Source organism: Xenopus laevis, chromosome 8S, assembly GCF_017654675.1.
Source record: "Xenopus laevis strain J_2021 chromosome 8S, Xenopus_laevis_v10.1, whole genome shotgun sequence".
Taxonomy (NCBI): Eukaryota; Metazoa; Chordata; class Amphibia; order Anura; family Pipidae; genus Xenopus; species Xenopus laevis.
The window spans coordinates 67175252-67202217 of record NC_054386.1 but is presented as its reverse complement, the minus strand read 5'-3'; the positions used below and the strand labels follow the sequence as shown (position 1 = coordinate 67202217).

The following is a 26966-nucleotide window of genomic DNA, read 5'->3' as shown; positions in this document are numbered from 1 at the left end:
CACTTTCATTTATTAGGAGTTTGTACTGAGTCGGAAGTTGAAGCATTATGACTTTCTGAAATAATACACTGCCATGTACAATGTCCAGATAAAAATATATAACATGCTATTCTATTTCACAGGGAAGGCACGTTAAAACTGGACAACTTGCAGCGATTAAAGTGATGAATGTAACAGAGGTATGTATTTTATTTTCAGCTTGGTGCTAATATTGAACAGCTAAGTGACCTATTTATTAAATCTCAAATTTTTTTGGATGAGTTTTTAGAGGGGAAATACTAAATTTTTTGAGATTTATTATGCTCCAAAGCTGCTAAACATCCAAATCCGGAAATACTCCATCTAAAAGCTGTTGAGATCATGTAAAAATCAAATGCAGATATCCCTTTTTACATTTTCAAATGTTTCTTGCCTTCATCATCTTTGAGGGTTTTGCGCTTGTTTTCGTTCGCCAATCCGACAAAGCTAGTTTTTCAGACAACAAGTTTTGAGCAACAAATCAAACAGAAACACTATTTTGTTACTATTTCCCAAACAGATTTTTCTAGAAGTTTTATTTGTAAATTAAGGGTTTGGGAGTTTGGTCAAATATTTTTTTTTTAAACTATATTGAGAAAAAGTCAAGTTTTAGTAAATACCCCCCTAAATGTTATTAGTCAATTGAACTGGGCCTTGAATTTGGTTTAATCATAAATGTATTGTTTCTGCTGTCTGTGAACTAAAATGAAAATGTTTGATGGACTATTGTTGGGACATATAAGAAGCAACATATTTCTGGTTGTAGAGATGGAATTTTAGTTTATTATGAGCCACATATCTTAACAAAAAAAACCATACTGACATATTCAAGACAAGAAGCTTTATTGCTTGACAAAACCTTTAATGGTGTCTGAATTGGGTCTCCCCAACATGGGTCACATTTTAAATCCGGAAAAAGTCAGAAGAAGAAGGCAAATAATTTAAAAATTATAAGAAAAATTTAATTTAAGACAAATTGAAAAGTTGCTTACAATTAGCCATTATTTAACATACTAAAAATGTATTTAAAGGTGAACCACCCCTTTAAGCATATACAATAGAGAACAGATATAAGTCTTCCATGAAAAAATGTATTGCTACATCCTATAGACAAGCTAAGAATCATTTTATGAAGTTAACTTGTGAAACAGATGTATGAAACGTTTTAATCAATACAGAGCAGTCAGCAATACATCCTTCAAAAAAAGCTGTCACACATACAAAATAAATGTTTGGCCAAAATGAACTATAAATCAACTGATCATCTGTCCATCTTACAATACTGTAACACCATGATGAAGTCATCTTAGTTCAAGACGCAACTTCTATATTCTAGACAACATGTATTAACAGCAATTATTAATAAATTTAATTATGAACTACTATAAACTATATACAGATGAAACATGGCAGTCACTGGGAAACTAAGGGATTCTTAAGGCTCTCTGTCATGAATCACAAGTAAGACATATATACAGTATATATAATAAGAAATGCATGTTGTCTCTAACTGTTTCTTCTACCATTATGCTATTGCCAATAAAGGACATGGCAACCCGAAAAAATTATTTTGTGCCTAATAAAAGAAAACACAATTATAAGCAGCTTTCAAATTTGAATGTATTAAAGTGTATTAGTGCTTTAAAAGTTATTTATAAATGTATTAGCTCTTAAATGCAGCATTTCCTTAACTCCTGGTTGTGACTTTATAAACAATATTGCTAAAGCCAATCTGCTCCAGCAAGTCAGTTCTGTCAATCCCTTGACTTGTGTTATGCTGTTTCAAACGCAGAGCCACAGGGCAGAGAACAGGGACAAACACTGTTTTCAATGGCAATACATATACAAATACCTTAAAAAAACATGGAAAATGTATAATGAATATATTGCAAAGTTGCTTTCAATTATGTTTTCTTTTATTAGGCACAAACATTTTTTTGGGATTGACATGTCCTATAAAACAAATATACAAAAAGATTTTGAAAACCTCCTGCCACCCTTTACCTTTACAAATGGAGAAGGTGATATTGGTTCATCTGATGCAAACCATTTAATGAAATGTATGTTCCCGACTCTTCAGTTAGAACTGAATGTGCATGTGTATGTGGTGCCTGCATTAAGATATACAATATTGTGTTGGGCACTACGTTTATTAAAACTTTCCTAGGCCTAGGGGTTAAGTCAAGGGGTAACAATTGTTATGCTCTAGCTAGCCGGGGGAGAAAATAGTGTCAAATACTTTACAAATAAAAAGGGCTTGGATAATTCTTGTAGTTTGTGAATTTATTGTTCACCACTTCAATACTTAACAGGTTAGAGAAATGCAAAAAAATATTCAGTTTAATGCAGGATTTAAGATCCCCCTGTGCTAAACTGCCAATGGCCTCATTTGGAGTGTTGTGTTGTATAACAGTGTATAACAGTGTATAACAGTGCTCACAGTCTGAGCTAGCTGCAGGATGCTCCGGTCACAGAGAGGTTAGCAGGACTGCAGGAGATGTATCATCTTTCAGGGCGAGTGTAAAATGAAAGTCCCAAAATGAGAACTGTTACTAGAAATTGCCTTTATTTTTCTGTCAGTGCTTATGAAACATTAATTTATTTTCTCTTTATCTCTCAGTTTTAAACATCATTTAGTAGAGAAGCTTCAAATTTCTGTGGTAACAGAACCACAAGGCCACAAGCAACATATTGCTACACCCAATATCCCTTGCATTTTCTCTTTTTAATGTAGAAAGAAATTTAGAAAAATCTCCGGTTCGAGTTGCAATTTAAACTTGAGAAATCTATTATGTAGAATGTTCAGGAATTGGGGTTTTCCAGAGCTTTCTGGATAATGGGTTTCTGAATAATGAATCCTTCACCTGTGTGTATATACGTGTGTATATACGTGTGTGTGTATATATATATATATATATATATATATATATATATATATATATATATATATATATATATACACAGTACATACATATACTGTATATACAGTATACTGTGTATACTGTATATATACATACAACAACAAAAGATATCAGCACTCACGAAAATAGTCTTACTGTTGCCTTGGTGCTCAAAGCTTGTATAAGCTGTATAAATATATAGTCATCATAAATACAGACACTCACCACACTCCAAATAAATCCCGGGTGCTTCCCACTAAAGTCAAATAGTTACAATAGAAGTACTGGAAGCACTCATAGACATAATAAAAAGTGAGTATATTGGAGCTTCATTTAATTCCCCCATATGAAAGCCTTTTGGTTCTCCGTCAGGATATACATGGAAGTCATCAAATCGTATATGTAAATATTCAAAAAGACACACACATATTATACAAGAATATATATGTTTTAAAATATGTAAGTATTTTTGTTAATCTGTGTATACACATTCAAACATTTTATGCAAAAATAATATGAGCACTACTACACAAATATGTTACACAGTTTAATTCATTGATATTGTTCACTGGTTCTTTTTAAATATTTATTTGACGTGATGACTTCCGTGTATATCCTGACGGCAAGTTCAAGGAGAACCAAAATGAGTTGATGCGGGGGTTTATATGAAGCTTCATTAAACTCACTTTTTATTATGTCTGTGAGTGCTTTCAGTATTTCTAATTGTATATATAGGGTCCTGGGGTTTTCTGGAAAAGGGATTGTGAGATTATTACCCGGTGGTCTAGTGGGGCAAGGGGGACGCCCGCCACCTTCTACCTCTGTGCGCTGCTCCTGAAATGTGCGATCAGAAGTTCTCGGCTTTCTTTGGAGAACTGCGTGTCATTGCGGTTGCAGCAAAAAATTCAAATATTTAAATGCACATCTTCCTTTTCTTCCTTGCCCAACATAAAGGTCTATTTCTAAAGTTCCTGATCTGTTCTTGACCCTGCCTGACCCTAACTTTGTCTAGTTTGATGCCTGTCCTGACCCTTGCCGTGTACAGACAATTCTCTCGGATTCTGCTTTGTACTCAGGGCCGGTTTTCACCTCAGTGGCACCCCGAGGCCTCACGGTCCTACTGTCCGCCTTCAGCACGCATCCCCTCTGCACAAGCGAGCATGTGCCATAGCGCTGGGGAACACTGCGTTCCCAATGCACCAGGGCGGCATGCTGCCCCTAGAATTTCTCTCTCTAGGCTCTGGCCTTTATCTGGTCCTGTTTGTACTGCAATATTGGTGTGTTTGACTCTGCCAGTGACCCTGCTCTTTTGTCTCCTGAGTCAGTACTGCTTCTTCTGTTTGGTATCGACCCGGCCTATCCCTCGGCCTCACTTCTTGTTTTCTGTTTTCGTACTTCATTTGGTTCCCTTGCCTGCCCAGAACTCTCTTGATATATGAATTTATTATACAAAGCTTTTTATGCTAGATGGGGTGTTATACCAGAAGGAATAGAAGGTCTAAAGCACACATTCATATAGACAAGTTATTGTGTACAGCCAGTGTAGAGTGCCACATATATTAATTTCTGCTATGAGACATACATTCGCATATAGCCCTGCAAATGTATATGAGTCCCAGTATGCATCTGGATAAATAAATGTAAGTCTAGAATTGTATAGGTTTCTTCATCTAGTAAAAATACAGTATTAGTCATTAAGCTGTTTAATTGAAAAGTATCTATTCAATCTAACCAAAATGAAAGAAAAAGAAAAATACACATTACCACAACAGTCCTGTTTAAAGTGGAAGCTGTGGTATAAATGATTATGTAATCTCTCTGCCTCCCTCTGGGAGAAGTTGTCTCCCAATCATATCTGTATCATTACACTTAAAGCTGAGTACGTTGTTATAAAATGATGGCTGACTGAAAGTCAGGTTGCCATTCTTTGATATATGGACAAAGATTCCAACACTGATGGTGGGAAAACCAAGAGGAATATTGCTTCCGAATAATTTGAAAAAATCCAAGAGGCATTATTATTATTTCAAATGCTATCACAGGTACAGTTATCTGATATTACACGTATACCTTATGTTGTCCATGTGTTACAGATAGTCATCAGGGATATAAGCAGAACTATAATATATGCAAATGACATAGCCCCATTCTGTCAATGACTCCCCAGAGTTGTTCAAATCCCCAGAGGAAGATGGAGGACATATCATAAATACACCACGGCTACAAGTTCAAGGGATGACTTCTGTCATCCCTGGATAAATGCAAATTACTCTATGTGCTCATAGAGCCTAAGGGATTATAAATTTTCCTTTTGTGGTTTTCAGTAGGCTGAAGTAAGCAGCTTACCGTTTCATGCTTTTCCCACTGTGCCAGAATCCTTTACTTAGGTATGGCATAGTTCAAACAGAATGTAACACAAAAAAAAAGAATTATAACAAAGAGGAGAAAAACAAGTGCATAATGTTTATTACAAAGTAGGCTTACTTCTTAACCTGTGAATGCCACCAAATACTTTCCCCATTACGCCTATTTGTAAAAGTTCAAATTTGTGTATTTTTAGAGGCTTTTTTAACTACAATTAAACTCACATTATTATAAAAGTACATATGTCTATTTATATATGAAAAGCTCTGAATATAAAAAGCACAAAAAAAAAAACCACAGAACAAATGCTAATAACAATGCAAAAACCTTGAAATCCTCATTTCATAAACGTTTATGTGTGGTTACAAACAAAAACCCTGAAAACCTCTAAAAACTCAAAGCAAAGAAATATTTTATAATTTGTAGAATACAACTCCCATTGACTTCTACATGACCTCACCAGCTTTTAGATGGTGTCTTTCTTGAGTTCTCCCCTGATTCACATTTCTTTTTTCTTCTATAAGTAGCAGGTATTCTGCCAGGCCTTCAGTGGCTGGACCAAACACATTGTGATGGCATTCAGTCCATTTACAAAGGTTCCTATTGTATCAAAAACTCATTAAACAATTAGGGGTCTTAACATGAGGAAAACTGAATAAAGCACAGCTAACAGCAGATTTTGGGAGGCAGGCAAACATAACTACATGAATAATAAAAATTAAAATACATGAAACATACTGTTGCCACAAAGAAAACACTTAAACATCCAAAATAAACAGCATGAGGCTCCTTTTTAATATGAACATATTTTTTTACAAACTAAAATCACAGTTTGATTGTGAGTCATCCCTCTGAAAAGATCATTTAAGTTGCTTTGGAGAACATCGTAATCTTTTTTTATTATACAAGAGTTTGTGCATTACATTGTTATCAAATGGCATTTCTAATACGCTCCATCTCTGTGTCTAATTAAACCAGATCATTATGATTTTGTTTTTCAGGAAGAAGAAGAGGAAATAAAACTTGAAATAAACATGCTGAAGAAGTATTCCCATCATAGGAATATTGCCACATATTATGGGGCATTTGTAAAGAAAGGTTTGGCAGGCCAGGATGACCAACTATGGGTAATGGTTTGGATTATTTCTAATAAAAAATCATGTTTTTATGAAAACTTATAACTAAAGAGGCCAAGGACAAGGGCAATCAGAACATGGTAGGCTTCCTTATTGTACCACAGTGAAATTCTCCTTTTCTGTCATAGGAGCTTGGTCAGAGTTTCATTTGTCCATTCACTAGCTGAGGTGTGACACTAATTTGATTACCTTTGTTGTTGATGAGGAGGCAATTTGTATCGACATTTGACAAATGCTGCCATTGGCTGAGATTTGAAATTTGAATAGTGTACTACCATGAAGCACGAAGGGGGAAATTCACTAACGGGCGAAAATTCGCCAGCTACGGCTTTGCCGCCTTCGCCACACTTCGGCAGGTACAACTTTGCACAGACAACATTAATTCACTAAATTGCGAAGTTTCATCACCGACGCCGAATGCTGGAAAAGTTGCGCTAGCGTTACTACGCCAGGCATAGCGAGTGTTAGATAATTTGCATACGACGGGAAGTTACATTTCAATGGACGTATATGTTGCAGCAAGTAAAGTACACTACACAAGCCCAGGGAACCTTAATAAAAGAAAATAGAGTTGTTATATTGCTCTACACATGAGCCCACAGTATAGTTTATGTGACATATGTAAGGAAATGTAGGGGGGAGGGAGGGTACCCAAAAAGAAATTTACGATCTTTTTCAGCCTATCACCCTGTAAAAAGGAAAAGACGCCAGCGTTTTTTGGGACTTAGAAAAAATTTCAACTTCTACTCTACTCTATTTCTACTCTATTGCACTTCGCCTGGTCTGATGTGGCGAAGGCAAGTCTGGTGATAGAGGTAACGTCAGTAAAATCAAAAACGTCGTGAATTTGGTAGTAACGCTCTTTCGTCACAGTGAAAATTCGCCTGGCGTTAAAGTGTGAATTTGCGCCAGTATCTATCTCCTTTGCCCGTTAGTAAATCGGTGAAGCGATGAAATGACGTCACACTGGCGAATTTTTAGCCAGCGTTAGCCACTTCGCCCCTTTAGTAAATTTCCCCCCTAATATCTATTCTGAACTTACTTTCTCATTTTAGGAAAAATGTTCGCATCCTACTCCCCATTAGTGATGAGCGAATCTGTCCCTTTTCACTTCTCTGAAAAATTTGGGAAACTATGAAAAATTTGCAAATCAGCGAAATTTCACAAAATGCATTGAATCTGTCCCTTTTCACTTCTCTGAAAAATTTGTGAAACTATGAAAAATTTGCGAATCAGCGAAATTTCACAAAATGCATTGAATCTGTCCCTTTTCACTTCTCTGAAAAATTTGTGAAACTATGAAAATTTGCGAATCAACGAAATTTCACAAAATGCATTGAAGTCAATGGGCGTTTTTACGTGCGACAAACCTTTACGTGCACATTTTTTATTCTTGCTCCAAATGCATTTTCAGTGTGAAGTAAAAAAAAAGTCTCTACTTCTCTATTGTAAAACATGACAGAACCTTTTTTTGTGCTTTGTAGATGATGTTAAAACTAAAACAACAACTTTTTTTTATACTTGGTTGTCATTAAAAGAATTTTATTTAACCCAGAGTTCACTGTTTTTTTAGCTGGTGATGGAATACTGTGGAGCTGGCTCAGTTACAGATTTGGTGAAAAAGACCAAAGGTAACTGCTTCAAAGAAGACTGGATTGCATACATCTGCAGAGAAGTTCTCAGGGTAAGTCCAAGGTTTTTAGACTTTTTGGGCACATGTCCCTTTTGCAGTCCAACAGAAGTGTTTCCTTTTAGCCCATAACAAAGTTGTATATATGTAAATATTTTTGTAATGTTAGCACATATATAGTTTCATGGCTCTTCAGATATTTAATGAAAGCAGATTTGTTTTGGAACAGATTCTCTCATCACTAATAATATTCCCTGTGTTATTTTTATTTTAAAAGTACTGAAGCCCAAAATATTATTTTATTTTAATATGACACTGCTATTCATAAGTGATCTTTAGATACTTGCTTTCATTTTCTAAATTGCTGTTAGTGGTAATTGCACTGGTAAAATTTAGCACCTATGATCACCTTGGAATCATTTAACAACTGAGTAGTAAACAATCTGCAGCAAATCTACCTAGAAAAATGGTGCAATATCCCTAAAAAGCAGTTACCTTATCCCAAAGTACACTGAAATTTTGTTACTACAAAAGGTAGGTCTAACAAATAATACATTGTGTAAATTCAATACTTCTCAAACAGCATATTTCAGTTTTTACAAATTTCCTAAGTATTTCTTTTTACAATAAAATACCACTTTAGATAAAAAAAATCAACATTTGAGCTTTTCAGCACTTTGGCATAAAAATAACAGAAAGAGCAAAAGTAGGATTTGTTATTCAGTGAAGTAAAATAATAGGTCAATGGTACTGAATTGTTTTGGAAGGAACTGTAAATGGGTAAAATGGCACTCAGGGCCACCAGGCTTCTTAATACACTCATAGAATAATACTTGAGTATAGAACTGTTCTGCTTCACAGTGAGGTGCTAGGCCAATGGACAAATTGAATAAGCACTTTGTCATGTTAGAATTTGTCAAAAGTTAAGGCTGATTGCTATGAGGAATCAATAATACCAAAACTTCATCCACATTGCCTGCAATAGAGTCCTGCAGCAGGTCAGGTACCCGCAGGTGACTCGCGAAAAAAGTGGGCACCCTGTGGAATGAGGGTAGGATTTTCAGGTGCATGTATAGTGGGTCTCATCTAAATTTTTTAACTTGTGTAATATTGTCTATATTTTGCTCCTTTTAAAGTTTTACTAAACTTGTTTCTGTCCTCGGCCACTTTTGCAGGTTGCGGGTTCGGGTCCAGATCTTAGAAATTGGTGCATCCCCTGTGTTTTTTAACCAATGTGGGTGTGGTTGGGCAGCATGCTGCCCCCCTAAAGTCCTGCCCTCTAAGCCCGGGCCTAAGTGGCCTTTCCACAAATCTGTGGCCTGGCAGAAGGTTATAATAGGGGGTAAGGAAGGTTGCAGCCTAAAATACAATACTGAAACACCAGGTTGGACTACTAATAACTTCAAAGAATCTAGTTGAAACAATAGAAGCAAACATATATTGATTGGTATGTTTTAACTTAACTTTGTGCTACATGTAAATGCTTTTTATTTATTTGCATGGTAACTCTAGACTGAGATCTTTTTAATGTTCCCAGAGAGTGTGTGTGACCACAGAAAAGAAAGCACTAGCATAAGTTGTTCGTCCTTACTAGCAACATCTAATATTGTATGTCCTATAATCCTCAGAATATTTTTAAAGTGGTGTTCTCTTGATTTACAAAAAACTAAAAACATTAAGAGATCTCTTCACTAATAGATATTCATGTGGTATCACCTATGATTCTTCATAGCTTTATAGCATAGGTATTCCATAGTACTAACCCAATTTAGCATGGGGTATAACATGTAAAAGAGTAAAATCTCCTTTCAACTTTTACCAGACCTGCCAAATTATTTCTTTAGGGAGTTGGGTGTTGCCCATTAAATAACCAATTGCTCATGTCATTTTCTAAGACAACTTCCTCTCAATACACATATACAAAGTAAGCTGGATATCCTACATTAAACATGTTTGTTCCACTCTCAATGACCCCAAATGTACATTTGGATCAAAGTTTGTCTTCCACTGATATATATTATATATATTATATATATTAACACTAGATCGTGCAGTGACTACTTTGTACAACAAAAGGCAAGGATTTCATCTCCTGTGATTCTCTGTTTGTTCCGTGCCTACAATGCAATATTGTTTTATTGAGGTTTAGGTTTTTTGGGTTTACTGCTCTGATCACAATCGAATCAGTGTCATTTATAGACTGAACTGAACCAGGGTAATTCACTTCTACTGAAGTGGAATGAAACTATAGCAAGTAAAAATCAATACCGAATTCTGAAAAGCTTGGTTATGGATGGATGGTTATTAGGATTCTGGAGAATATTAAATTGAATACAGTTTGAGGTGATAAGAACATAGCATATAAAATGTCACTTCTATTGATTACTAGACCTGCTGCAGCTTTGCTACTTTTATTACATTACTGGGACAGAGCCTTTACAATATATTAACAAAAGTGTTTTTTAATGCTTAGAAGCTGTCCCCAGGCTCAGGCTCTATACTGACTTGAATATCCTTCTATGATGGTTTTACATTACACTGCAAAGTCCCATTTTCTGAATAGAATTTTAAATGAAGTTGTTTTTGTAGGGTTTGGCACACCTCCATGCGCACCATGTAATTCATCGGGATATTAAAGGCCAAAATGTTTTGCTGACAGAAAATGCAGAAGTAAAGCTGGGTAAGTTTCTGTTAATCATATGCTTAATATCTGCCACGCTGCAGATGGAATAGAAATCATGCTATCTGCTAATGTTGAATTCTGTAACAGTTCATAAGCAACTTACATAAAATCTCAGTGAGACAAATGGTATCTGCCCTCACCTCTTAGCTGTTAGTATCTGTTCACAAAGTGTGAATGATCCTCAAACTCATAGGTACTAAATAGCAAAAGTGCGGTCACCTACAAGGAAACTTGCAGCTAAATCCACCAGCAGATCTAAGAGGATGAGCCCTGCTCCTTTAATGATTGGCACAAGTGCAGTACACAAACTGTCATGCACATGTACGGGTCACCAGCAGAGGAATGGTCAGAGCCCTTGGCCATACAGAAAACAAGCATATTATTAATCAGAAAATAATACACCACTCTGTAAACACAAGACACTGAAAACTGCATATATATTGAATTGAGTATATTTCATTATGCTGCAAGCTCCGGTGATGGCAAGAACTGTGTGCTGCTAAAGTAGGGCAAAGTGCAAAATATTGGCATAATTCAACATTTTTCTATCTACAATATAGTGCTTTTCACTGGAAAATGTGTAAAGATTAGTAACATTACCTGCATATAGTTGCAACTTGCAGCTGTGATGTAAATGACAACAATGTGTACAGGACATAGGCAAGTACTTGCATGGCTACTGACCTTCATTAGTGTGCAATATGCATGTAGTAAAAGACAGGCATGTACCTAATTCCTGGCCTGCACAGTGTTAGGTACAGAATTCCCTTGTGCTTGAATAATTTTCAGGTTGTGGTTTGCACCTTATACACAAAGCATAGAGTAACTCCAACCAGCATATTTGCACCAGACAACCTCCCATAGACTCCATTTTATCCAAATAATCCAAATTTTAAAAAGTGCATTCCCTTTTTCTCTATAATAATAAAACAGTAGCTTTTACTTGATCCCAACTAATATATAATTGATCCTTATTGGAAGCAAAGCCAGCCTATTGGGTTTATTTAATGTTTAAATGAATTTCTAGTAGACTTAAGGCATGAAGACCCAAGTTACAGAAAGATCAGTTATCCGGAAAACCCCAGGTCCCAAGCATTCTGGATAACGGGTCCCATACCTGTATTTAGAAAATTAAAAATGATATTTAAACCCAAAGCCCTATATTTAGCATTTTGAGAGCTTCCTCACTTATTACAGGAACTGGCCATTAGTGATGGTCGAATTTATTCGCCAGGCGCGAATTCGCGGCGAATTTGCGCGTTTTGCCGCCAGCGAATAAATTCGTGAAACGCCCGTGAAAAGTCGCGGCACAAATTCGCCGGCGTCAAATTTTTTTTTCGAAAAAACGGACACCGGCGCCAAAAACGGGCGCCGGTGTCAAAAACGGGCGCCGGTGTCAAAAACGAGCCGCCGGCGCCGTTTCGCGAATTTTTCGCCGTTTCGCGAATTTCGCACGAAATTCGCAAATTTTTTGCCGAAGCGAAACGGCGCAAATTCGCCCATCACTACTGCCCATCTCTGAAACAGTTTGATACATACTGTAAGTGTAGAAGAAGATCACTTCTGCACATTAGCCAATCTCTATTCCTCACAGATGTGCTAACATGTTAGAACTCTCAAGTGGAGGCTGCAGAAAATCAATGCATGACTTAGCAGTGCAAAGAAACAGGATACTGGATGGTTTCTTTGTGACACACCCAAGGTTCAGTGTAGTCATAAAATGATACCAAGTGTCTATAACACCCAGGATGTTTTTACCTGACTTCTGAATGTGTGTTTTTTTTTAGCCTTGGCTCTATATTATTATCTCTCATAGTATTTTTGAACAGATGCACACTAAGTTTATGGGTGTGAGAGGCCCTTGCCCGAAATAAAATGATTTAAACAATGCTTACATTTGCAAATAAACTTTTTAAAATGAACAAATAGCACAGTTTTAGGTTTTTTAATAAGTCCAGCATTAAATAGCTGGACTTAGCAATTTACTAATGTTTTCATTATTTATATATTTCTTCCACTACATCAGAAGTGAGGGGGATTGATAAGCAAGTATGGCTTCATGAGTAACTATCCTGTTTCCTACTTACTGCTTGCACTGCTTGCAGTAGGCTCATCTATTAAAGGAGCATAGCATACAGAAACTACTGCTGCTTTCCCTTAGTTAAAGGTGCCCAGTTACAAAGAACCTTGGCCAAACTTGTCCAATTGATTAGCATGCATAAAGTAAAGCAGAAGAAGATGTGATTTACAGGTGAACTCTGGCCTTCCCCTTTATTAATACAATATAAGGCCCAGGACAGAAGGACTGGACTTCTAGTGTGCCCCTCTGCAGTCAATTAAATTATATTGAATCACTTCTCATTGACCGCGTGATGGAAACCAGCATGAGTAGGAGGTTAACTACAAAAAGAGTTCTCTCAATGTATGTATAGAGGTGTCCATAACTTTTCCAAATATAAAGCAACTGCTCAAAACATCTTCACTTTATTGAACATCCTACAATGTTTTCACACAAACAGCATCATATTCTACATTGCAAAGTTTATGCAAGGTAGTATACTGTCACTACACGAACATTCCAGCAAGTTACACTTTATAATATAAAGCACTGGTTCTCAAACTGTGGGGCCATCCCTGGGGTTAGGGCTTGGACTATAGGCTGGAGGTCTCAGCCTGAAGACAAGTTAGTGTGAAATGAAAGGCCCTCACTCATGAACGCAGTGGAACAAGTCTTCAATTAAAGGTACCTTCAATCCTGTCTGGTAATATTTCACCAAGGGACATTTCACAGTTTGCCTTCATGTTCTCACAGTAGTTCCTCAATCCTCTCCCACACTCCCTAGAGGCACTATATTTGATTGCAGTAGGCCATGCACAGAGGCTGCTGGGGACTGGAAACCTTAGTATTACTTAGTAGAGCTGAGGTATATCCAGGGCAAGGTGTCTTAGGCCAGCCATAATAGATGTTACAGCAAATTCTCTTTAAACGTTAGTCCTTGCATAGGGCTTGGTGCACCACTACAGCTACCGAATTTGTTTCAACCTGTCTACTACAAGGAAGATAATAAAAGTAGATGTCCACTGAGTATCCACACTCCAAGGTAAACTTCTTCAATGTAACCGGGGTGCACAGTTATAATCAATGTATATCCACGAATATCAGGAACGGGCACACCCATGTAAAAAAATATATGTATACAGTGTGCATGCAAAGGATAAATTCTTTCCTGTAGCACAAAATGTATCGCTACAATGTAATGGTCTGGGCGTTAACTCCAATTAATATAGGGAGTAAATTGCTATATTCAGCTCCTGCTCTGTAAAATGCTTTCAGGAAATATTCCACAAACCTGCAATTCCAAACCTCTTAGCATTCTATTAGAACATTATATTTGGACAGCTTACGTATAAGTAATTATTGGAGCATGTTTGGAGATGATTGGAAAACATTTCAGGTAAACCTCAGCAAAGCAACTGAGCCGCTTGATCGATGGCTATAAATACATAATTGATGGTTGCCTGAGAAAATGTGACATTCTTTTATTTCTGTCTCCACAAAGATGCTATTTTAGAATTAGTTTCCCACACACTGCAATTAGCTTGAATGAGCCATGTGCTGGTTACCATCACTCAGAAAAGTTCTTCCATGAATTAGACTTACATGTGTGTGTAAAAAGGCTTTTGTTTGTTGCTGAAAAAAAAGGATGCTGGCAAATGTTTCTCTTGATTTATTATATAATTTCTATTGTTTCTATAATTGTGTCCCTGCTGCAGAAAAAGAAATGAGTACTTGGTTATACAGGGCTAAAATGAAAGAAATTGGGGCTCTGGCAAATGCAGGAGAAATGGGGCCCATAGTTGTATGTTAAGCATGTGATCAACCAGCTTTTGTTGCTCTACAATTCCCAGCACTTGTAACAATTAGTGGAAATCCAACTTATTCTGCTGTCTGATGTTGCCCTTCAGACTAAAACTCTTTGTGTGAGTAGATCATCCTGTTTATCAAAATGTTTGCCCAATTTCGCCACTCAATCATTGGCCCAGGGACCAATGTTCACATTATGTTGTGGACCTAATGAGATCTGTCAGGAGAGGACCACAATCTACATGCTGATTTGATGATTGGTCTCTGAAAATTTTTTGGGCAGCCAGGCAGCAACACACACACCAATAAACTGTAAATCAATCCGAGAGGGTAGAGTTGGTAACATATATCAACCCACACTAAAGCTTAAGTATTATGCTGCTGTAATGTCAACTACAGAATCACTTGCATAACTATAGAGGAAACAGACCAACAGACAAACCAAGGGGACTGCTACCTCTATAGTTGTGTAGAAGGTCCTCCCCTCCAGCCATTCACCTGAAAGCTAATGGGCAGGGAACAGGGGGAGGCAAGCTGGCTGGGATAAGGGCCAGGTAATAGTTGATAACCTCGCTGGGTTAATCCAAAGATTTTTTTGTAGGGGGGGGGCAGCATCATGCTGTTATGTCACTGTACAGAATTAGTGGTTGGTAACAATAAATAGAGGTGTCTAATACAAGTGGACGTAAATGTAATATGTGCTCCTATTTTGAGTATAGTGAAGATTATAAAAGCCTACATTGTCTGTGAAGTACAGATCGTAAAGATTTAAACTGTACAACAGCAGAAAGACAGGCATTAAAATAACTTTAGCTAAAAGTTTCATTCTTCAATTCCCAACTTGGATGATTTGGCAAAATCATTTCATTTCCATCAAAGGTTACACATTGAACATGCCTGAACATGCCTGGAGATCTAATTGCATTTTGTAGCTTCAATTATTGGCTGCAAAAACAGTGGCATTGTTTCCTGTTAAGAAAAATGTTACTTCTCTCAAGTACCAGCAATTGCCAAAGCCAACAGTCCCACTCATTTGGAGCCAATTGATGCATTTAATTAACTTTTTTCAGGAGACAATTCACAGCTACAGGTATGGGATCTGTTATCCAGAAAGCCCTGAATTATGGAAAAGGCATTTCTCATATAGACTCCATTATAATCAAAAGATTTTTCTCTGCAATAATAAGACAGTAGCTTGTACTTGATCCAAACTAATAATTAATCATTATTGGAAGCAAAAACAGCATAGTGGGTTTATTTAATGTTCAAATGATTTTCTAGTAGACATAATGAATGAGGATCCAAATTAAGGAAAGATCCATTATGCAGAAATCCCAGCATTGTGGATAACTGGTTCCATATCTGTACTACACTGGTTTCCTCTCATTTGTGGTGTAACATTAGACAAAAATATCCTGTAATTATTACCAAGGCAAATACCCCCTCTGCCCTACTGTAAACATATAATTGTTACCCCACACTTGCACTTATACTGAATGAGTTATACGCTGGTTAATATTACTCATTTTCAATTACAGTTATTGCTGAAAAGGCCTTTGTTTGTCTCTGAAAAAAAATATTCAGCTAAACCATTAAATAAACGTCTTGCCTTTTCAATTGTATTCCCACTGCAGAGACATCTAATTCTCGCTTGGCTAGTATAGTATAGATAACTGTGTGGTTGCTTTTTATACCATAGGATATGAATGCCATTATTTCATGCCTGTTTTGTTTTCAGTGGATTTTGGTGTGAGTGCTCAGCTGGACAGGACCATAGGGAGAAGAAACACTTTCATTGGAACGCCATACTGGATGGCACCCGAGGTCATAGCATGTGATGAAAACCCAGACTCAACATATGATTACAGAGTGAGTGTTCAACCACAGTGCATTTTCACAAAGGAAGCACATACAGCTCATGTGAAAACAAAGAAATGCTTTGTGTCGTTAGTCATCTCCTATTCTGATAAACACAGGACTTACCAGACTTTCCTAAAGGAAGTATGCTGACTGTGTCAGAATCACTTCCGAAGAGTTTGCTGGGGAAGAGTTATTGTTAAAGTACTTTCTATATATATACTCCCTGGGGGCTAAGGAGAAATACGTATAAATAAAGCACAATATTATAGCTGTTCTATAGCAGCTCTTTATTTTAGTACATGGAAAATCATGACACCATTCCTATTTATTCTCCTACCTAGATAGTAAGAAGAGTATTTTGATGCGTTTAGGGATAATGATACAAAGCATCAGTTAATAATACTGCTCCAGCAGAACTCTGCACTGAAATACAATTCTCAAAAGAGCAAACAGATTTTTTTATATTTAATTTTGAAATCTGACATGCGGCTAGACATATTGTCAGTTTCTCAGCTGCCCCCAGTCATGGGGATGGAACTGCTTTTCTGTTATTTTTGCTACTAAATGTAATTGAATCAGTCTCAGTGGGACTTGGCTTTTACTACTGTTGTACTACCAGGCAGCTGTTATCTTGTGTTAGGGAGCTGCTATCTGGTTACCTTCCCATTGTTCTGTTGTTAGGCTGCTGGGGGGGAAAGGGAGGGGGGTGATATCACTCCAACTTGCAGTACAGCAGTAAAGAGTGACTGAAGTTTATCAGAGCACAAGTCACATGATTGGGGGCAGCTGGGAAACTGACAATATGTCTAAATTTTTCAAAATTGAATATAAAAAAATCTGTTTGCTCTTTTGAAAATTGGATTTCAGTGCAGAATTCTGCTGGAGTCGCACTATTAACTGATGCATTTTGAAAAAAAAACATCTTTTCCCATGACAGTATCCCTTAAGCTTCCTTGCATTATAATCGTGTGGGTACTGCCATTTTAGTTTTAGAGAAGACGTCCTTACACTAATGGAACCCATTAAGCTGGCCCAATGTTTCTGCTGGAGGGAGTGCCTAATGGGGAGTGCACACAGGTTTTCTTGATACAATACTATTGTTTCCCTCAGTGTGGGCTCTATTAGTGGGCAAAACACATTTTGCGTGACAGGTGTCCTTTAAGTGTTATTTTAATCTGACTGTGAAAGGGTTAAAGGAAGCGTTTGGTTGCTACACCAACACTTTGAAGTTTCTTCTATATAGAATAAGTATTTGCTCCAAGCTTGCTCCAAGCTTGCTTAGTATTAAATCAGACCCCTCATTCATGTGCTCCAGTAATAAAAAGAAGCTCAAATGGAAGCACAAATGCAGCAGCATGGCTCAGAGGTCATATATTGTACTGTATAAGAAACTACAGTCTTAAGCACAGGACATACGTATGTTTTCTATACCCATAGGGTTTCCAGTTTACTTGTTATTTCTTTGTGGATTTAAAACATGAAAATAGACATCTGTTAGTGATATTACAGTCATATTTGAAAATCATACATTTGTTTACTTCTGTGTTACGGTTCATGCCTTCTAGGTCTTTAGCATTGTTTTTTACTATGGCAGAAAACATTAAGCAGAAGGGTTTTAAAATATATTCTTAATGATAGTTTCCAAAACAGCAGCTTATGTATCATTATGGATAATGTACACCATCTGCAATTTATAGGGATATTATAAACCACTTTGAAATTGTTGATACTGAATACAGTAAAATACAGGTTACAGAACCCCCAGGTGACTTCTTTATAAGCTGCAGTATGTCATTATTTTATAAGACCTAAATTACTATTTTGAACATAATTAAAATCCACCATTAAACCAATTCTCTTCATTTGATAGGCTAGATTATTGATTAGACCTGTCAATTCAGAGCTCCACAGTATTATTGGATTGAAGAGTAGTTTAAAGTTTCTATGAAAGTGACACATTGATTTGTAGGACATTGTCAGATTCACAACAGATTTGTTGGACTTTGTCAGATTCACAACAGATTCCTAATGCAAAGTATACTTCACCTATAGACACAATTTCTGGACAGGGCATATGTTTTTCAAAGTATCAGTTCTGTCTGTTACTTTTCAGAGTGATCTCTGGTCTTTGGGAATAACGGCATTAGAAATGGCAGAGGGATCTCCACGTAAGTATTCTATAATGTTATTGATATTAACCGTTGTATCTCATCACCAGCAGAACTAAACTGTTATGAGTTTTGCCTGTTACACACTAATCTCTCCAGACACAGAAAGGCTATTTAAAGCGATGAGCAAATTTTTTCAGCAGGCATGAATTCCCAGTTCTGCAGTTTTTGAATTTTTTGGCGAAGCAAAATGGGATTCGCTCATCACTGCCTCAAGCTGTCAGACTTTCTCCTTCTTTCCAAACAAGTGCTCCTTAAAGACTTATTCAGTGTACCTTAATTAATCAATCATTGCTGTATCATAAATCACAAAATTGTTTCTAAAATCCTAATTTCTCAATTGCACCCTAACCTTTACTTTGTAAACTCTAATTTGTAGGGCCCTCTAATCCTATTAAACTCTGTAACCCTTGTTTGTTATCCATCATTTATTCCGTGTTTGTTATAACTAAGTTAAAGCACTGCATATCTTGTCGGCGCTATATAAATAAATGGTGATGATGATGATCACTAGCTATTTATAATAATATTTAATATGATGGAGATGTAATACAAGTTTCAAAACTGTAATGACTACTCATACTTCATGTACACCTATATACACATTCCTATGGGTGTTAAATGTAAATGAAAGTTTATTATCAAAATGTACCAAATTATTGTTTTTTTAAAGGAGTAGTACATATTTATGGTAACTTTTAGTATGTTATAAAATAGTTGTCTTAGCAACTTTTCAGTTGGTGTTTTTTTTTTTATTTTGTTTTTATTTGTTTTCTTTTTTAATAATTTTTATCTTTCCAGCTTTCAAATGGGGGGGGGGGCACAGTCAAAAACTGGTGAAGCTACATTATTAATCTTTCTATTCAGGCCCTTTGCTATTCATATTCAGGTATTTCATTGAAACCAGACTGCTTGGGTTTTGCCCTCCTTGCAGTCTATCATTTGGTTGGGCATCCTTAATACACAACTAGGTAAAAGATAAATGAAAATATGATCATAAGAGTGACCATGTTTGATCTCCAGGCCAATTACCATATTGCAGTGCACAAGTCGTCTGTTGATTGTGCTACTCTTAACTGTAATAAAATGCAATACTGTATACACAATTAATAACTTTCTGTGCAAGACCATAGGTCCACTTCCACTATTATTCAATAAAAGTTTAGTAGTATGTATGGAAGTCACCACCATAGGTAAAATGAAATGTCATGCATTGTCTGAGTATCCCTGATCCCTTATTTTCCTTCCAATCTTCAGGGGCGGATTAATGCCTAGGCTATAGCCTAGAGGCCCATAGTGAAGTCACTGGTGTGCTCCGAAACCGACGCGGTTTTGGAGAATTGAGAGCATGCAGTCGCACACGTGGTCCGAAGCAGAACAGACATGCAGTCTGAGTTTTCTTGCCTAAATCTTTTTCTAATATCTTTTTCCTGAATCCTGCTAAATTGCCTCCCAGCCAGCTAGAAGCTAGAAAGCAAGGCAGCAAGGGGGGGCAGCATATGGTCCAGCAGCAGGTCCAGCAGCATGTCCAGCAGCAGGTCCGGCAGCAGTTGTGTGCTTTGCAGCCTGCTGCAGGACAGTCAGTGGACACAGAAATCTTTTTTTTTTTTAATTAAAAATTTCAGCCAGCAAAGCAAATAAAGGCTAAATCAGCAGGTTCCGCTTACTGGCCGTTCTGAAAAAAAGTGGTACCTTAGAAATGGGGCCCTGTGGAAAGTGTAGCCTAGGGGGCCTCACTTGTCCTTAATCCACCACTGCCAATGATATTCTGTTTTTTTTTTACTTTTTACCTTTTCTGACATTTTCCGTTTAATTAAAATTGTCAAACTGAATTTATGTGAAAACTAATTAGGCCACATAAGTACTTGCTGGTAATTTTGTCTAATAATTTGTTATGTTTTTGAGCGCATAGAGTGCCAAACATGCCTCAGATAATTTAGTATTGCATGTTTTAATATTTAAATTACAAATTGTACAATCTTCCAAGCTGGCCTTGTAAGTGTCCTCTGAGATAATTCCTAAATGTCACAACATTCAATCCAAACATTTTCCATTTGAGCAAAACTGTGACATTTCATAAATGTCCTTTTGGGATAGCCAGTGCTCTAACTGTTTAGGCCGTGATGGATTTTACTGCACCAGCACAAAACATCTTCAGACCTCTTGAACTGAAATGTATTAATAAGTTTCAATCTGTTGTTTTGCAGGTTACAGGTAAATTATACTATTTATTTGATTACTATTTTTCAGCCTTGTGTGATATGCACCCTATGAGAGCCTTGTTCCTTATCCCTAGAAACCCTCCACCAAAGCTGAAATCAAGGAAATGGTAAGCCTATTTGCAGTGAATATCGGCAACTTATATACTGTATAAAAGATATATGGCAGAAGTTACTGGATGATCACATGGAATTCTGGATGCTGTCGTTTTATAGGTTAGATGTCTTAAAAAAAATCATTGAAGCATTTCATCAATAAAAAATGCAGACATGCATACAGTATGTTGAATATTAATAACTTTGCAGATAAGGCACAAACAATAAAGTCATACTGATGGAAATGACTTAATGTGTTTAATGAATAGTTGATGCATGTAAGAAAAAGATGAATTAATAATTATATATACAGTTAGATAAAAGCATCTCTGGATATGTGGCCTATTAAAATCATTTCAAATAACCTAAATGCAGGATTTCTAAAGAGCTATTACATTATTTATTAAATAGCAAAATAAAACAATGAACACACGTGCATAAATGTCTACATAGATAGATGGATGGATGGATAGAGATAAATACATACATATATCTATATATATATATATATATATATATATATATATATATATATATATATATATATATATATAGCATGTAAGCAGGTCAACGTAAGTAAAGTAATGGAAATACTGTATTTGTCTTCTCACATGACCATATTGCCTATACAAAGGATGGTATGAGAGATCTAACAAATTTTGAAAGGTTTGCTGTCTGAATTACAATAATATTTGTAACACAAATAACAAAATCATGATTCCAAACAAAAAAGAAATAAAGAAATGTGGATCAGTGACATGTATAACTGTATATATGGGCTAGATTCAATTCAGTGAGAAAAAGTGTTATCCCTTTGAAAAGTCATAAATAAGATTCAATTTGAGGTGCAATTCTATTAAGAAAAACTTATCTCATGGTTTATCACGTGAAAACTCTATTGAAGTCTATGGGAAAAAAAATAAAAAATATATTCTCCTTGATTTATCATTGAGATAAATTTTTCTCACTGAATTGAATTTGGCCCATAATGTATGCAATCCTACTAGCACCTGTTCAAAAATGTAATGTACAGTATGTAAGTGTTCTCTAAAGGTCTCAGACTGTTCTGAAAGAAGAAATTGGGCCTGCCCTTCACTAGCTGATAAATATCTAAAACACAAAACCTTTTTGGGTCAATAGAAGTGTTGGTGTTGAGGTGGGTAAGAAAATACATGCTTTTAAGGCTTTAAGTTAGATGGGACAGCCAAAACATTTGTAAGGTACAAGGAGGCCAATAAGTCATGCAAACAAAATCAGACATGCTAAAATCGATATGGAAAAGGGTATTGCAGCAAGCAGTAAAAGGGGAGGGGTGGGACCCTTAATATCAGAGGAGGGTTTGCTGGTTGATGAGCACAGAAAGAAAGCTGAGATTCGGGGACTGTTATTATTTGTCTGTCTACACAAATGAGTAACCAGTTAATGAAGGTTTCCTTTTTAATAGTCCTAATTCTAGTAATTCAACTAATATGCATGGTTCACACATGAGGAAATTCAAAAGATACTAGAACATGTTAAGATAAACAAAGGTCTGGGGTGATATTCATCCCTGGCTACTTAGCTAGCTTAGCTCCGTGATTGTCAAATCTCTTTACTTAATTTTTCAGGATTCATTGAGGTCTGGCATGGTGCAGAGAGACTGGCAAATTGTTAATGTGGTGCCACTATTCAAAAAGCGATCCTGTTCTCAGTCTCAGAACTATAGGCCAGTTAGTCTGACATTAGTGGTAGGAAAGCTTTTCAAAGGTTTAATAAAGGATAAGATACTGGATTTCATAGCAAATCAAAATACTATGAGTTTGTGCCAGCATGCATAATAGATCTTGCCAGACTAACTTAATTTCTTTTTATGAGAAGGTGAGCAGGGACCTCGATTCTGGGATGGCAGTGGATGTTATCTACTTATACCTTGCTAAAGCATTTGATACAGTGCCACACAGAAGGTTACTGGTTAAATTAAGGAATTTTGGTCTGGAATATAGTATTTGTACTTGGATAAAGAACTGGCTAAAAGATAGATTACAAAGAGTGGTGGTAAATAGAACATTTTCTGATTGAACCACTGTTGTTAGCGGAGTACCACAGGGGTCTGTGCTTGGTCCTTTGCTTTTCAACTTGTTTAATGACCTGGAGGTGGACATTGAAAGTACTGTTTCTATTTTTGCTACTAAATTGTGCAGAACTATAGGTTCCATGCAGGATGCTCCCACTTTGCAGAGTGATTTGACTAAGTTGGCAAATTGGTCAGCAAACTGGAAAATGAGGTTCAATGTTGATAAATGCACGGTTATGCACTTTGTCAAAAATAATATAAATGCAAGTTATATACTAAATGCCAGTGTGTTGGGAGTTTCCTTAACGGAGAAGGATCTAGGGGTTTTTGTAGATAACAAGTTGTCTAATTTTGGGCAGTGTCACTCTTTGGCCACTAATGCAGAAAAAGTTATGTCTTGTATAAAAAAGGGCATTAACTCAAGGGATGAAAACATAATTATGCCTCTTTATAGGTCCCTGGTGAGGCCTCATCTGGATTATGTAGTACAGTTTTGGGCTCCAGTCCTTAAGAGGGATATAAATGAGCTTGAGAGAGTGCAGAAACATGCAACTAAACTGCCTAGTGGGATGGAACACTTAAATTATGAGGGTAGACTGTCGAAGTTGGGGTTGTTTTCTCTGAAAAAAAGGCACTTGCCAGGGGACATGATTACACTTTACAAGTACATTAAATGATATTATAGACAAATAGCAGGGGACCTTTTTACCCATAAAGAGGATCACTGCACCAGAGGCCACCCATTCAGACTAGAAGAAAACAATTTTCAACATAGGTGGTTCTCACAGTGAGGACAGTGAGGTTGTGGAATGCACTGCCGGGTGATGTTGTGATGGCTTATTCTGTTTAAGCTTTTAAAAATGGCTTGGATGATTTCTTGGACAGACATAATATCAAATGCTATTGTGATACTAAATTCTATAGTTACTATAGATATAGTATGTGTATATATAATTTATGTGAGGGTATGGAGGAGTGTGTGTATGGATGCTGGGTTTCATTTGGAGGGTTAAACTTGATGGATTTAATAATTTTTCAAGCCAATTTAACTATGTACAGTAACTATGTAACATTTGGTATCACAATTATATTGTCCACTCTTGTAAATAGTTCAAGAGAAGGGAGTCAAAAGAAAAGGTGCAGACAGAAGAGCAAGAGCACTAATGCATATTGTTTCCTTTCCTTTGCTTCAGGTCAAAGAAATGCATTAATTTTGTCGATAGCTGCCTAATTAAAAATTACTCCCAACGACCCTCCACTGAAACTCTGCTGAAGCATGCTTTCGTTCGAGACATACAGAATGAAAGGCACATTCGCATAATGCTTAGGGACCACCTGGATAGGACAAGGAAAAAGAAAGGAGAGAAAGGTAGAAATAAGAGTACAATGGTTTTAATGTTTTAACAATGATTGGCATACCCAATAGGTTCAATATAGTGGTGCTGGGAGTTTCTATACAAAAAGCAACTATTTTCTCAGTTGATATACACAAAATTATGGCGAACACCCCAACCTTTATTTGGTATGACAGTTATGTAAGCTATAACAATAATTTGCAGGTTACTGTACAATGTTTTGGGACAAACACAGTGCACCTGAAAAAGGAGGTCTTTAAATGAATGTTATGGCTTTGATATGCTTCATAACAAGTATACTGTGTCCCTAATCTACACTACTATGTTACTGTAAAGCATGGTGTTCTAAAATTACCATTGATCATTGATTGGGTAAATCTTTCCAAATTGCTTAACAATTATCAACGGAGGCTTTATTGTTTAATAGGTTATTGTGTAGTTGGTGTTAGCAGCATTGATCTGCTGCGTCCAAGATCCACCAGGGTTGTGAATCCAAGAGCCCACCGTCCCAAGATCCACCCCCTCCACTGCACATGCTGCATAGTAAACTTCTTACGGCCTTCTTCCTCCTTAACTTGTGGTCGCAAACTGGGGGAAAAGGGGCTGTCCCCTGGACTAGGCAGCATCTGCAGAGTCCTAGGTGAGTGGGCCTGGGTCAGTAGGGCCCATTGGGGCCAGGGCCAACAGGGTTGTATCCCGTCAGCCCAGTCCAACTCTGGGTGTTAGTACTGTATTCAGGACAAAAATGCAAATGGTTGGATATAAAATAAAACAATGTATTTAAGGGATGTTTTCATGAAACATATTACATTAACCCAAAATCAATATTGATTTACTTACTTCCCTTCTAAAATAAAAAAGGATAGTTTTGCTTCATCTCAGGTATTTTATACCAGGAAAAGAATAAGAAAATAATATCATGAAATTGTATCACTCTAAACTGGATGGATTAAAGGTTTAAATAGTTTAAACCATAGTAGCGTACATTGGTCTAGATAGGATCAAGTGAGATAGATATGAAAAGCTGAATAGTTAAAGCAGCACCTACAAATATAATGTAGCAGGTCAGTTCTTCAGGTCTTATAATCAGCTGGCTTCTGCTACATTGTTTCAGCAAATATAAATGTGCTTTAATTAAATTAAATCATTTAAAAACATTAGCAATGATTCGATTAATGTATATTGGAAAGTTGCTTAAAAAAGTTTTTTAGGTGGTGATCCCCTTTAAAGACCTAGGCCCTTTAATGAATTCATATAGTACACGACATGTTTCGGGTCTTACATACCCTTTTTCAAGTGACACTGAAACGTGTCGTGTAGTAGTCTTTAAATAAACACAATCACAGAGATTTGTTACTTTGGAGTGCTCTCCTCTTACTATATGAATTTATTGATTGAAGCTGGGATAGCGGTAACTGAGAAGAGGATTTGATGCATTCACAGTGAATAAAGGCAGTGCAGAGAACATTTCTGCTTAGACCTAGGCCCCTCTTTATAAAGTGAAATGTTGTTTTATTTCAGATGAAAATGGTTATGAATATAGTGGGAGTGAGGAAGAAGAAGATGAACTCAACGAAGATGAAGGAGAACCAAGGTATTTATTTTACAAACCACAAAAAGACAGTATTGAATTCTCCAAAAAGATCATTTCAGGTAAACATCTCTGCAGCATTCTGAGTATATCAATTTTAGCAAGACAGATAAATGGCCAAGCTAATGTAAAAACCATGTATTGGCTGTCAAAGTCAAAGAAGATTAGAAAGTTACTTGTAACTAAGAACTTTAAAACATTGGTCTTATCAACAATGAAAACATTTTCAACAAGCTCGCACCAGAGGAAATGAAGTTGTCTGGCAGAGATGTAGGAAATTTTAAATCAACTTACTGTATATGATTTTCTATCTGACTTTTATTTAGATGGCTAAGCAAGAAAGAGAGCACTTCTGTATTTCTGTATGTCAGGGAATGAGTTTTCCAGACACATTAGCCTCTATCATATGTTAAATACGCTTGATTCTTGGCAAAAGCCATCTTCAGCTGCCTCGAGATGTTAAAGAGATTGGCAGACTAGGCCACAAGAGAATCAGCTGATTTAAACACACGATTTTGGCACGTGAGGAAAACTAAACACTTTTCTGCATATAATGAGTAACCACAATTAATGTTTTTGGCAACAGTTGAAAAAGGCTTATATTGTTAAAATTCATTTTAAACAAATATTTTAAAAAAAAAAAAGGTATAGGGAGATAAGTCAATTGAAATGAAGGTTATTTGGCATGGCTTTTCCAAGTGAATTAAAATGCTTCTTAGGATTTCATCCTTCATGCTTTTAAGAGGTACAGTACTAGGAATTTTGTTCCATGTAAGACTTTCAAGCTGGTAATATGTGATGGAAGTCTGCTTAAGATGTAAAACTGGTCACAGATTTGGTTGGACAGTTTGGCCAATTTTTATTTAGTGCCTGACTGTTTTGCCAATAATGTCATCTCAGGGATTGGTTCCAACAGACCTTCTTGCTAGATCTATCCAAACATTGAGGAGAAGCTGCAACTACTCTTCACTTGATACACTTAGTTCTATGATGTAGACCATCAATATATTGTAGCTACCTGCATATAT

At 36.5% G+C, this 26966-nt stretch overlaps 1 protein-coding gene across 2 annotated transcripts in view; it reads left to right on the top strand.

The window, feature by feature from the left end:
* LOC108700131 (mitogen-activated protein kinase kinase kinase kinase 4) overlaps window positions 1-26966 on the top strand; it is a 126745-nt gene that overhangs the window by 43461 nt on the left and 56318 nt on the right. For both annotated transcript variants that reach the window (XM_018233032.2, XM_018233031.2), the window contains exons 3-11: window positions 123-179; window positions 6284-6409; window positions 7992-8102; window positions 10638-10728; window positions 16335-16465; window positions 18570-18624; window positions 20875-20953; window positions 24186-24361; window positions 25869-25941. In XM_018233032.2, the coding sequence (XP_018088521.1) occupies window positions 123-179; window positions 6284-6409; window positions 7992-8102; window positions 10638-10728; window positions 16335-16465; window positions 18570-18624; window positions 20875-20953; window positions 24186-24361; window positions 25869-25941 (899 nt within the window). The remainder of the gene's footprint in view (window positions 1-122; window positions 180-6283; window positions 6410-7991; window positions 8103-10637; window positions 10729-16334; window positions 16466-18569; window positions 18625-20874; window positions 20954-24185; window positions 24362-25868; window positions 25942-26966) is intronic.